Source organism: Balaenoptera acutorostrata, chromosome 8 (genome assembly GCF_949987535.1).
Source record: "Balaenoptera acutorostrata chromosome 8, mBalAcu1.1, whole genome shotgun sequence".
Classification (NCBI taxonomy): domain Eukaryota; kingdom Metazoa; phylum Chordata; class Mammalia; order Artiodactyla; family Balaenopteridae; genus Balaenoptera; species Balaenoptera acutorostrata.
In genome coordinates this window covers 81,370,668-81,384,778 of record NC_080071.1, presented here as the reverse complement: position 1 = coordinate 81,384,778, position 14,111 = coordinate 81,370,668, and the positions used below count along the sequence as shown (strand labels likewise).

General features: G+C 37.9%; 1 protein-coding gene across 10 annotated transcripts in view; it reads left to right on the top strand.

Annotated features, from left to right (window-relative positions):
• DOCK10 (dedicator of cytokinesis 10) overlaps window positions 1-14,111 on the top strand; it is a 289,663-nt gene that overhangs the window by 133,672 nt on the left and 141,880 nt on the right. For all 10 annotated transcript variants that reach the window (XM_057551339.1, XM_057551337.1, XM_057551336.1 and 7 more), the window contains exon 3: window positions 8,551-8,640. In XM_057551339.1, coding sequence (XP_057407322.1) covers window positions 8,551-8,640 — 90 coding nt within the window. The remainder of the gene's footprint in view (window positions 1-8,550; window positions 8,641-14,111) is intronic.

Here is a 14,111-nt window from a genome sequence, read left to right as displayed (position 1 = left end):
TTAACACATCACCTTAAAAAAACAGCGCTAAGATCGGGATCCCTTTCCCCAGAGGCTCTTTCCATCCGATACAGTGACTGGCACTTAGCCGCTATCAACAAAGGCTAATTTCCTCTTTGTAACACCATGTACTTATTCACTTGCTTTCTGTTACTAGGCAAGGGAGAAATCAATTCGTATCTGTATTTTAAGTACCCAACACAACGTCTGGCTCGTGGGCATTCAGTAAAGATTGTTGAACATTGAATTGAAGTCGTCTTCTTCCAGATTAAGAAACCAAAGTAGAAGCATTTTCCTCTTTCTTGGCCCACGAGGTAGAAACTCTTCCTCTGGTGCGTGAGTTCTGGAAAAAAGCAGTGTGATCTTCTGTACTGCTTGCATCGTAATGATTACTTGGAATAAGCGGTCTAGATGCATTTATTAACTCATTCATTTCAAAAACATGCACTCCTTCAGTAATTGTATTTGCTACTCTTGTTTTTCTCATCTTTCTTTTTTGAAGCTGGTAGTAATAGAAACCTAAGCCCCAAAAATAAAGAACTTAGTCACCAAATTGTGGCTTCACAAAATAGGCAAGGAGAGTAAGAAAGGAAAACAAGAGCTAAAGAACAGTTTGCACAGGCAGAGCAGCTTGGTACTTTGCGATGACCTAGAGGGGTGGGATAGGGAGGATGGGAGGGAGGCTCACGAGGGAGGGGATATGGGGACATGTGTATGTATATGGTTGATTTGCTTTGCTGTGCAACAGAAACTAACACAGTATTGTGAAGCAATTATACTCCAATAAATATCTATTTTAAAAAAAAACAGTTTCAAGGACACAGTGAATCATATCGGGGAGTGTTTCAGTGGAAGGAGAAACTGATACAAAATAGCAGAACAAAAAAGTGAGAAAGGCAGAAATGAGTTTCTTGGTGAGAGAAAGATACAGAAAGTCTGAAGTGGATCATTTCTGGGAGATGTAAAAACCTTAAAGAAGAAAGTTCAGAGGTCCAAAAGCAATACTGACACTGTGGAAAGGCCACCTGATCACCTGTATTTCCATACTGCCCACCCCTGTCAAACTGCTCTATTTCCACTCAGTTTCCCGGCCCACCTTCTGTGAGCTACTTGCTGTAGACAGCAAGGACACCAACATGAACAAGAAACAGTACTTCCGCTTGAAAGGTTAGACTTTCAACGCTGGTCAGTGGCATCTTCAAAGTCAAAGGTCTACATTGCACGTCTGAAATAGCCTGTCGAGAGAGTTAACATAATCTTCTCAAATCCTTTCTTCATGTCAGTAGCTCAGAAGTAGAGTCTCAGGGCTCTCCAATGCATCCTGCAATTTTCATGGCTTATTAACAAGACTTCGTGAACTGTGCTTTCTTAACATTTATTCCTTCATAGCATGTTTTTAGCTATAAAAAGCAACTGGTATGTGGGGACTTCCAGGCTCAACCACATGGGTCATTTTGTGAGAGGAAGCAGAAAGACCTTAATATCTTTTAAATGGAAAAGCAGAAAGGCCGTGATCGTTTATTTTTTTCTTCTTGCATCTCTTACTGAGACACAGCCTAACATTTTATAAGAATGTCAACCTCTTTTTAATCCTTGGCTTCTTAGCCTGAAAAGCAGACTTTAAATGGCTCTTGGTATTCATGCAAGAACGCTGTGATTGCAATTTAAAAGCTAAGTAAGAGTCTTTCTCAAACTAGGTTATTCTTAGTTATAATATTCCTCTTGTTTACAAGCTAATGAAGCTGAGATTTGGAAAAGCTCACGTTCAAGGATGTAGAGTAACTGTGACGACAGAAATCAAACATAAGCGCCTTGACTTTTGCTATTGGAGTTTCTGTCTAAACAGCGTGCTCTGAGCCAGCTGCTTCTTAGAAAAATAAGGTGCGTGACTTGGGGAAAATATTAACTCGCTGCATCCCACAATGAGTGGTACCATTACAATATTGCAGAGAAGCAATTCTAGAGAGCTTACTTTAATTCAGTAAGGATATATGGAGACTGCTCTGGACTTGATTGTGCTAGGAATATATGTCTACATTAAGACTTCTATGTGAATATTCATAGCCTCATTATTCATAATCCAAAGTGGAAACAACCCAAATGTCCATCAACTGAAGAGTGGATAAACAAAATATGGTATATCCATACAGTGGAATATTATTCAGCCATAAAAAGGAATGAAGTACTGGGCTTCCCTGGTGTCGCAGTGGTTGAGAATCTGCCTGCCAATGCAGGGGACACGGATTCAAGCCCTGGTCTGGGAAGATCCCACATGCTGCGGAGCAACTAGGCCCGTGAGCCACAACTACTGAGCCTGCGCATCTGGAGCCTGTGCTCTGCAACAAGAGAGGCCGCAATAGTGAGAGGCCTGGGCACCATGATGAAGAGTGGCCCCCACTTGCCGCAACTAGAGAAAGCCCTCGCACAAAAACGAAGACCCAACACAGCCATAAATAAATAAATAAAATTAAAAAAAAAAAAAAGGAATGAAGTACTGACAACATGGGTGAACCTTGAAAACATTATGCTAAGTGAAAGAGGCCAGTCCCAAAAGAGTACCCACGGTATGATTCCATTTACATGAAATGTTCACAGTAGGCAAATCCATAGAGAGAGAAAGCTGATTAATGTTGCCTAGGGCTGGGGAGAAGGGAGAAAGGGAAGTAACTGCTAGTGGATAGGGGGTTTCTTTTGGGGGTGATGAAGATGTTCTAAAATTAAATAGTGATGGTGATTGCATAATCCTGTGCATAGACTTAAAACCACTGAACTCACTTTAAAAGGGTGAATTTTATGGCATGTCAATTATATTTCAATAACAGTGCTATTACTTTTAAAAAGGATTGTTCTAGGCATTAAGATAGGGATCATGTAGGTGGCCAGAGACAGGATACCAAAAAAATCATAAAAACACATGTCTGCATTCAAGTACTTCATTCTTTAAAAGGGATAACAAAGTATACCAGAGACAATAAAAAACATGGCAAAACATTTCATTTATAGTTCTATTTTATCACCAAAGCAGATTTAATGTGGCTTGCTTACATACAAAAGTACACACACGTAAAATGACTGGCTGAGTTAATCACTTGCAGAGCTTTTGGGTCTACAATATTCTACAGTTAAGCTGCAGACTTCATGGGTAATACAGACAGTAAATGATATAGTTCTGAGAAGAGAAGATGTATGTTGGATGAATTAGAGAAGATTTTCAAAAGAAGGTGGCATCTTTGTCAAACCTGAGATTAGGAAAGAACAAAGAAAGAAAAGGATTTTCTGAGAGGAAGAGGAGCACGGGCAAGGTATGTGCAGGAGTGAGCCCAGCACAGAAGAAAGAATGCGAGCAGCCACGGGAAAAGGTGCCTTGGCGGCCTGGCTGCGGTGGGTTGGCTCACGTCTTAGGCCTGTTGCTCCTCGTGGGGCCATATCTGCAGGCCTCACAGGGAGCAGGCTTCTTCGCCATACCTCCTTGGAGAGTGAGCTTAGACCACAGCCTCTGAGTCCTTGCCAGGGGGAGGCCCTGGTGCAATAAGTATATTTCTGCTGTTGGAACAGTGTGTTCTATTAATACTCACATTTTTCCATATGTAAAACGTTTCATCCTTACTGCCATGGAGGAGGTGAGACACATTTTGGAGCCTGGAAAATGAAGCACAGAAAAAAGAAGGGAAGTGACTTGCTCAGTGGTTTGCCTGTCCAAGACTAAAATGTCTTGAAACAGGTCTCCAAAGTTCCCTAATTATATACTTAAATACTATGATGGATGAATGTCCGTGCTTGACTTGGCTGGATGATGACCAGGGTCCAGTTACGGGCGACTGCTCGCTATTCGTGCACTTCCCATACAGTTTAACTTCAGCAAAACAAGAAGGACCTTCCCCTTAAAGCACGATGAAAGTATTCATGTGAATTCTCATGTACGTAAAAAAAATAAAATCACGATACTCTTCTGAATGGGGTAAAAAATGTTTTTCAAGCAACAAATGTAGTGTAAGTGTCTGCTCTACTAGGATAGAAAACAATATCAGTGTTTTAATTTGAGAAATTTAGGCGAAGATTACTTTTAAACACACGCTTACGTTGGAATTGACCACAAAGTGTTAGTTAATAGTCCTTATTGTGAGGCTTGTTGGCTTCTCAAACTCAGACTGATGGGTTACTCCAAACACCATCATTTTTGTCCTTTTTTTTGAGCAGCTGGGATCCACAATACCGTCAGAGGGAGCTTTGCTCAGCTCCAACATAGGAAAAGCAACTTCTTTTTTAGATTTTGACAGTGGCCTTTGGCCAGTTGAGAAATGGCCCCTATGTGCTTGGAATGAAGTCTTCTGTAGTCATTTTAGCCAGCAGAATGGTAGCTGTGACAAAGCCCCAAAGACTACCCACTGCAGAGTAGAAAGAATCAGAAAGTGTCAGAGCTGCCGTGGAGAATGTCTGAATGTCATGGACCTGAAACTACAAACACAGGCCTGCATGCCTCACTTCATAAATAAAAGGACAGTTTTTATTTCCAAATGCCTAATCTCTGGACAATAGGCCCTTATAAGACTCTCCCACCCGACGAGGGGCTTGGCTGTGTTCCAGTGCAGTCTCGGCTCCGTCTCATGCTACTGAGCTCTACTGATCGTCGACCAGAGGGTTTATTAAAGAGAACAGGAAGTCTGTTGTGGCCAAGGCAATTTGTAGTGGTCTGAAAGCATCTAATTCTCAGAAAAGAAATTATTTGTAACCATGTTAATTCCCTTACTTACCAAATATGGCTCTGTATACTTTTTTTCTTATTTGATCGATTTATTTTTGCTTCAGCAGAGATACATGAAAGAAATTTAAAATGAGCGAGATGGGGATAGGGGGTGAAGAGGTACAGACTGTTATGTATAAAATAAATAAGCTACAAGGATGTGTATAGTACAACACGGGGAATATAGCCAGTATTTTGTAGTAACTGTGAATGGAATAGAACCTTTAAAAATTGTGAATCACTATGCTGTACACCTGTAACGTATGTAATATTATACATCAACTATACTTCAATTCAAAAATGAAAACAAAAAGAATCAAAAATGAGTAGAAGCAATACAGTTCTTAAAGTTGAAATTTTATGGAGGCCTTCTGCTTTTTCATGCAAGTTCTCCAACATTACGACAAACTATAACTGAGGTTAATAGCATGTTATTATACATGTATTCCTTTTCTTGTATTTGTGTACTCTGTGCAAGGTGTTAGATGTGCATGTTGTAAAATATTGTTTCAGATTTATCACGTGGTTACATGAGGGTGATTCAGCCCCAGCTGCCTTATTTAGCAAAGAATCAACATCATCTCATAACTAGAGGTCATCAGGAATCACACATAACCATTGTACCTATGATTAATTTTTATTACCCCAAATTGAAGGAACTTCCAATCTCATACATTGAATATGAGCATTAGCCTGTGTATTGGGAGCCCTAATCTTTACTCCATGGCATCACAAATCAGGTAGTCATGTAATTATTATTACTGGAAACCTGAGCCCACCTTCCAGAAACCTACCATTTAGAAAAAAAAAAAAAGCTTCTTAAACCAGCTCAGTATTCACTCTATTGAACTATACCACAGAGTACTGATCTTAGTGGGACAATAGGTTTATGGTATAACTAAACAGGAAACTAAACTTTGGGCCCCTTTACTCTCCATCAGACTTAGAGTATTTTAGAGCAGCTATTCTTTTTTTAAAGGCAAGAAATCAATAAGAAACTGTGGTGGATAATGAAAAAGAGGAATCTTCTGCTTTTTTATATAAAAATTTTATTATAAAATGACTGAAATATAGAAAATTTTTTCAATTGGAGGAAAAAAATCCTTAATCTTGCCAGTAGATCACAACATGTAATGTTCCCTGGAAACGCATCAAGTTACACTGTGTGTCTGCAAATTATCTGTCCAAACAGGAAATAAGTTATCCCCAGATAATTGAAATCCAGCAATAATCCCCAAAGCTCAATTTAGGCATGGATTTTCATCTTCTACTCCAACCTTTCAATAGAGTTTATTTACTGTTTATCTTCTAACAGAGTGAATAACATAAAAGATGCAACTAGCAAAAGGAAATTCAAAAGGAATCAAAAATGTAAACTCTAGATAATAATGCATCCTAAATTGGCCCCAACACGCTTCACGTGGGAGGTAATGGTTCCCTGTGCATGTATCTGTACTTGGCTTGAATCGACAGCCTTGTCCTCCGAGCACTTCCAAACTCTCTTCACACAAACTGCAGTCAAATCCTGGGGCCGATGCACTGACCGAGAGGCTCGATATCTGTGTTTCAAGATGAGCATTTATTTTTGCCATATAATGTATCTTGATTATAGTTTTCTCATTATTTTTTTGTCCTCTGATCATTATTTTTATCCTCTGATCCTGTTAGAGTCACATGACATTCTTCCTGTTTCAGTGTCCAAATCCCATCTTCCCAATATGCACGTACATGCGTGCATGCCCACACACACAGACACACGCACACACCACACCCACTCACACATGACAGACACACGCTATCAAGTACAGCATACCTTCCTGCATAATCACACTCACACACCAGGCACACACCACACACACACATTCACACAGACATACGTACACGCTACGTGCAACCACACAAGCTCACACAGACACACACCACCCACACACCACATGCATACACAGAATGCACATTTACGTACTCACACACATTCAACACACTCAACAAGTAAGTACTGAGCACCCAACCAGGCGCTGAGGTTATAGCGGTGAACAAAACAGACCAAATTTCTTTCCCACAAGGAGCTTATATCAAGAGTGAAGAAAAAAGGGGATTTGAAGAAAATATGAGGCTAGGATTGGAAGAAAAAGAACGATGCTGCCCTTGGTGGCAGAGCTTGCAGCTGCAGCTGTGACCTCAGAAGACTAAATTCCCTGGACCCCTCTCCTTCCCAAAAGTAAGGATGGGTTTTAAGACTCTCATCTGTTTTAATAATTGGTCTAGAAAAAAATGCCCTTCATCTAGAACAGTTCAAATGAACCTTATTTTGTGCTTTAGAAAGGCTGATGAATCATTTGTGGGTTTGGGGATGTACAAAATAAAAGATCCCAACTGTCGGTACCATGTATGTTAACAGACCTATCATCCCAGCATCCTTGTAATCGCCAAGGAGTACAGACTAAAGGAAGGTGGTGTCTGGTAATGGAAAGCTACCATTTTATGGCATCCCATAAGATATATACAGGGGAAACAATCTATGAATTCTGTTTTAAATGTCTTCTATTAAGAGATTCTTTATATTTTTAGTAATTGTATATTCATTTAATAAAAAGTTGTTTGTTTAGCATTGAAGTTGAAAATGTTTTATTTATTTCAGTGAAAATAAAGACACTAAAAACATGACTTACTTTCTTCAAGGTCCAGATTTACTGAATACCCTTTCTTCTCTCCCACCGTAATTGTGGCTACACACACACACACACACACACACACACACACACGGCTTCTGAAAGGGGCTAAATTTACCCTGTGGATATTCAAGAGATTACTTACAGTAGGATTAAAATAATGCAGATTTAGTAGGTTTCATTTCAAATGTATTTTATCAATAGCATTAAGAACAAAAAAGATACCAATATAAATAAACTAGTCAAAATATACAGATGCCCAAATTTTTGTGTTCTGCAGGGAAGGAAACAGCTTAAAATTATGAGCTTCACAGATAAAACAGTAATTGCAATACCGTATTGTAATCCTCCCTTATACACTGGGGATACATTCCAAGATCCCCAGTGGATGCCTGAAACTTCAGATAGTACCAAACTCTATCTATACATACTGTTTTTTCTTATACGCACATACATATGATAAAGTTTAATTTATAAATTAGGCAGAGTAAAAGATTAACAATGATAACTAATAATAAAATAGAACAATTATAACAATCTACTGTAATAAAAATGACGTGAATGTGGTCTCTTTCTGTATCACAATATCTTATTATACTGTACTCACCTTTCTTCCTGTGATGATGTGAGATGATAAACGCCTAGGTGATGAGATGAAGTGAGTTGAACGATGTAGTGACATAGTGTTAGGCTACTATTTATTAACTTTCTGACAATACTTCAGAAGGAGGGTCATCCTGGATCATGGAGCCCTGAAGATGTCGATGAGATGGCATGGTGGGGACAGACAGATTGTGACGGCTCGAGATATCATCATGCTACTCAGAACAGCACGCAATTTCAAACTTATGAATTGTTTATTTCTGGAAGTTTCCACTTAATATTTTTCGACCCTGGTTAACCATGTGTAACTGAAACCAGGGAGCAGGGGGGACTAACTGTAATGCCAGTGGTGGTAATCCAAAGAGGTTTGAATCTTCCCTCCTAGAGATTAAATTGGTAAGAACTATGGAAGTTTCTCTGTCTTCTCTTATCCTTAAATGCTAAGATCTCATACACTTCTTTATTGTGCCTTTGGTATAGTGGTCTGCTCAGTGCTTTAAGTTGGAAGGCTTAATTTCCTTTCCTTGTTCCTCTCAGACCGCCACAGTTTCTTGGGACATACGAACGTTGTACTCAACAGTACCCGAAGATGCAAAGCACAAAGCAGAAAATTTACTGGTGAGAGAGGTAAATGCAATGCTTCCAATCCTTTATTTTATAAAGCTTTGCTTCCCCCCATGTAGTTCTTTTTTTTTTTTTTTAACATCTTTTTTGGAGTATAATTGCTTTACAATGTTGTGTTAGTTTCTGCTGTATAATAAAGTGAATCAGCTATATGTATACATATATCCCCATATCCCCTCCCTCTTGTGTCTCCCTCCCACCCTCCCTATCCCACCCCTCTAGGTGGTCACAAAGCACCGAGTTGATCTCCCTGTGCTATGCAGCTGCTTCCCACTAGCTATTTATTTTATATTTGATAGTGTATATATGTCAATGCTACTCTCTCACTTCGTCCCAGCTTACCCTTCCCCCTCCCCGTGTCCTCAAGTCCATTCTCTACATCTGCGTCTTTATTCCTGTCCTGGCCCTAGGTTCATGAGAACCATTTTTTTTTTAGATTCCATATATATGTGTTAGCATACAGTATTTGTTTTTCTCTTTCTGACTTACTTCACTCTGTATGCCAGAATCTAGGTCCATCCACCTCACTACAAATAACTCAATTTCGTTTCTTTCTATGGCTGAGTAATATTCCATTGTATATATGTGCCACATCTTCTTTATTCATTCATCTGTTGATGGACACTTAGGTTGCTTCCATGTCCTGGCTATTGTAAATAGTGCTGCAATGAACATTGCGGTACATGACTATTTTTGAATTATGGTTTTCTCAGGGTATATGCCCAGTAGTGGGATTGCTGGGTCATATGGTAATTCTAGTTTTAGATTTTAAGGAACCTCCATACTGTTCTCCATAGTGGCTATATTAATTTACATTCCCACCAACAGTGCAAGAGAGTTCCTTTTTCTCCACACCCTCTCCAGCATTTATTATTTGTAGATTTTTTGATGATGGCCATTCTGACTGATGTGAGGTGATACCTCATTGTAGTTTTGATTTGCATTTCTCTAATGATTAGTGATGTTGAGCATCCTTTCGTGTATTTGTTGGCAATCTGTATATCTTCTTTGGAGAAATGTCTATTTAGGTCTTCTGCCCATTTTTGGATTAGGTTGTTTGTTTTTTTTGATATTGAGCTGCATGAGCTGCTTGTATATTTTGGAGATTAATCCTTATTTGAGTATTCTTAACAAAAAGATTTAATTTTATTTTCCTTGTTTAGATTGAGTTGTAGGAAAGGCCATAGTATGTGAGAATTTTGGATAACAGAGTTTCTATTTTGAGAGAGATATTTCTTTCAAGTATTAACTATAGAAATAGTTAATGGGAAAACCATGTGGACAGCTTAAAGGGACTGATAAAAGCCTGTTGGTGTAGCATCTACTTGCATTTAGTTGGTGTAGGAGAGGCCTATAAAACTGCTACTTCTTCTAACCAGACTGCAGGTGGCTTTGGGGCAGGGATTAGGCCCACACTTAACAGCTACTTAGTAGATGTCCATTGAATGAATAAACGAAGTCAGTCCTTCCTTTACAGAACATGCAATGATACCATTTAGCCCAGCACAGGTCAGACTGAAAGTAGTGGGATCTAAATGCAGTCTTTAATCCTGAGAAAGTAGTGTATCCCAATTAGGATTTAAATGAAGCTACATAAAATAGCGAAACCCTTTCTCAGCTCTTAAACATACTTGTACGAGTAGAAGCTAGCCTTATTTGTGTACATACTGATCCTAATCTGATTAATCATACATATTTTATTTTGGACTATTCAATCCAGATCATCTTTGCCATAGATTTGCCTTTTTTTTCCCAATTCTATCATTTCATATTTATTTTCTCAAAGTTCACGTTGAATTACACCACCTCCTAAGAAGGTTAAAAAAAAGAAAAAAGTGCAAATTCAGATAACATCAGGATATCTGAGTATACTGTTTTCACATTTACTGATAAAAATGTTACGTCAGTACCATAATATTTTGTTTACAGTCGCCTTAGAGGAAGTCTTAATATCTAGTAGGGCATCACTGTTTAAAAAAAGAAAAAAAAAAAAAGAGTTGGTAAATCATTTTCTACACAAGCAAATCAGAATCATTGAGACCAGGTCTGCAAAAGTCCTGCAGGAAATATGTGTTGACTTAGGTAAGATTTGAAATGTTTATGATATTGAATTCCTAACAGGGAATACTTAACTAGGTCTTTTTATGTGTTCTTTACTAAAATATTGCACTTTCTTCATAAAGATCTTTAACTTTGTTGTTAAGTTTATTTCTATGTATTTTATAGTTTTGTTGCAAGCATGAGTAGAGTTTTTAAAACCCATTTCCTTTCCTTACTGTTCATTGCTGATATTTTTTAAAAGCTATTGATTTTCAAATATGGATAACTAGCTTACTAAACTCTCTGATCCTAATAGTTTGTTTTTTTTTAAATTTTTAGGTGTGTAGTCACATCATCTGCAAAAAATTTTTATATTTCTTTTTTCTAATAAGTATATTGTTTCTTTGATTTTTATCTTATTTTATTATCTAATAACTCTAAAACAATATTGAATAATAATGCTAACATCAGGCATACTGTCTTATTCTTGATTTGGTGTTTTATGACAGTTTCAAGTACAAAAGAACTGTCTAAGAAGGGTGTTTCTTGGTCTTTATCATGTTTTAGAAGGGCCTTTCTTGGTCTCCACAGTGCTTATAAAGACTGGCTACCCTATGTTGTGAAATTCATATTCAGCCTATTGACATAATAGCTTTTTTCTTGAATTTATCACTGTAATAAAACTAATAGGTTGCTGTCCTATGAATGCATACTTGTGTTTCTGGTATAAACTTTCTTGTTCAAGTTGTACTATTACCTTAATATTTTACTACATCAGAATTGCTAATTTTTTTCAAATTTTTGCATTTATATTCATGAGTGAAATTTGGCTCTAGTTTTCTTTTTTCCTTTGGTATTAGAGGAAAGTTAGCTCTAAAAAATAGAGACATACTCCATCTTTTCCTGTCTTCTGAAATTAAAAAAAAATAAGCCAGTGAAATGAAACAGAGTATCTAGAAACAGTTCCAAGTGCATATGGTTACTTAGTGAATGGTAAATGTGGCACTTCAAATTCTCTGGGGAAGGGTAGACAATTCAACAAATACCACTTGGCTATCCATTTTGGACAAAAATAAAGTTAGAGTTGCATCTCACAGTACATGTAAAAATTAATTCCAGATGAATTTTTAAAATCTTAATTTTAGAAACGAAAGTTATAAAAGCATAGGAAAACATTTTTTAGTGGAACGTTATGGAAAAATGAACACATTTAACAAAAGTCTTAAATTTTTATGATGAATGGAACCATAAATCAAGCCAAAAGAAAATACTTAGTGAACTCATTTGCAACTCATGTTCTTTTGCCACACCGCCCCACACACATTCCTAATACTCAAAATTCTACAAGTTAATAAGAAAAAAGTAAATAACCCAAGAAAATATGAGCAAAAAGATAGGAGCAGGAAGTTCAAAAAGAGCAGGAGTTCCAGACTAAGTTGGCCAAGAGGTGTACAAAATTGCCCAGCTACGGGGCTTCCCTGGTGGCGCAGTGGTTAAGAATCCGCCTGCCAATGCAGGGGACAGGGGTCGAGCGCTGGTCCGGGGAGATCCCACATGCCATGGAGCCTGTGCGCCACAACTACTGAGCCTGTGCTCTAGAGCCCGCGAGCCACAACTACTGAGCCCACGTGCTGCAACTACTGAAGCCCGTGTGCCACAGCTACTGAAGCTCTCATGCCTAGAGCCCGTGCTCCGCAACAAGAGAAGCCACCGCAATGAGAAGCCCTCGCACTGCAACGCAGAGTAGCCCCCGCTTTCCGCAACTAGAGAAAGCCCCCATGCAGCAACGAAGACCCAACGCAGCCAAAAATAAATTAATTAATTTTAAAAAAAACTCAAAAAGAAATTGCCCAGCTACACTTGTAATCATAAAAATACAAATTAAAACAAAAATGATATATAATACCTGAATGAAGAAAAATTTAAGTTGAATATCATTTAGTGAGAGTAAGAATATAGGGAAATAAACACTGTAACACAGTGTTTGTAATTCTCACATGTCTATAGCCTTTTGAGATATTCAAATGTATCTTTTTAAAGTCATACATATAAGTCTGCAACATGAATATTAGAAAAACAAACACTAGAGCATAAAAATACAATTACAAGCATGAGTATTGCAGCACCAGACAATTTGTAACATCAGTTGATAAGGGTGGGGTTGAATATATTTTGGCACATCTATATTTTATAATAATAACTAACCAATAAAAATTGCATACATTTAAGTGTATGAACTGGAATGCCCATGATACGCTGTTAAGAGAAGAAAGTCAGTTGCAGAATACACAGTATATCATTGGAGAGTTTAAAAAAATATGTGAATATGTAAATATGTTATATAAGCCTAGAAAAAGTATTTAAAAATGCACATTAAACTCATAACGTTGGTTGCCTCACAAGTTTGGGATTATAGGAAGGAGGTAGAAGTTGATTTTCAATGTATATATTCTGTATGTTGTGATGTTACAAACAAATTTCTGTAACTAAAAAGTATTTTGAAAAAAAATTACTTAGAATATATCTAAAAATGCTGCCAGAACTGGAAGCAACTCGAATCTATTTCCTAAAATTGTCTCCAAAAGTTAAAATCCAACTTTATTCTTCAAGTCATTAGGTAGTCACCTTAGAGACTTCATCAGATTCTTTTATTATTATTATTATTATTTTAGTTTGATAATGAAAATATCATATGGAGCGATCAAAATCCCATATGTGTTTTGCTTTATGATTCTATCTGCTGGGCTTCTCTGTCCATCAGAGAAACCAATTAGGTTCCTCTGACATAATCCATTCTTAATCATTTGTAATATAGTATAATTTGAATAGACTTATAAACATTTCCATGATTTTAGGGACTTTCCTTTCTTGGTCCTTGCACCTCTTTTTGGGTATATAGAGTATTTGTGTGTTCCAGATTTTCTGCAGTCTCTCTCCTTTAGGCTGTGGAAAATTGCTCTCACACGAACCAGGGGTTCTTAGCTCTCGCCTGTGGGTCTCTAGTACCTGAGGCTTTCGAGGCCTTGGATTTGGTTGCCAGCCTACTTCAGCTTTTTTGCCTCTTAACGCTGCTCATTTTATTGCCTGGTAAGCCTTCAGGGTAGGGCCAATCAGCTCAAAGACCAAATCCCAGGACCTAATCAGAAACCACACCCCAATCTCTGGATCCAACCAAGGTGTCAAGTTTAGCTCCTTTCCCTGGGGAAAGGATGGCCTGAAAACTAGGTCAGTACAACCCTGGAGACTTCTAAGGATATTCTAGGGTTCTTAGAGTCCTTTAGTTTTGTTTGTACTTTCATGAGCTTCTGCACCATGACTTCAAATGGCCAAATTGATCCCTTTATTTCTGTAGTTCTCTAAGAATGTCCACTTCAGCTGAGAACAGGTTGGCCACAAAATATGCCTTTGTCTTGCTATTTCTCCTGGGGAGGAAT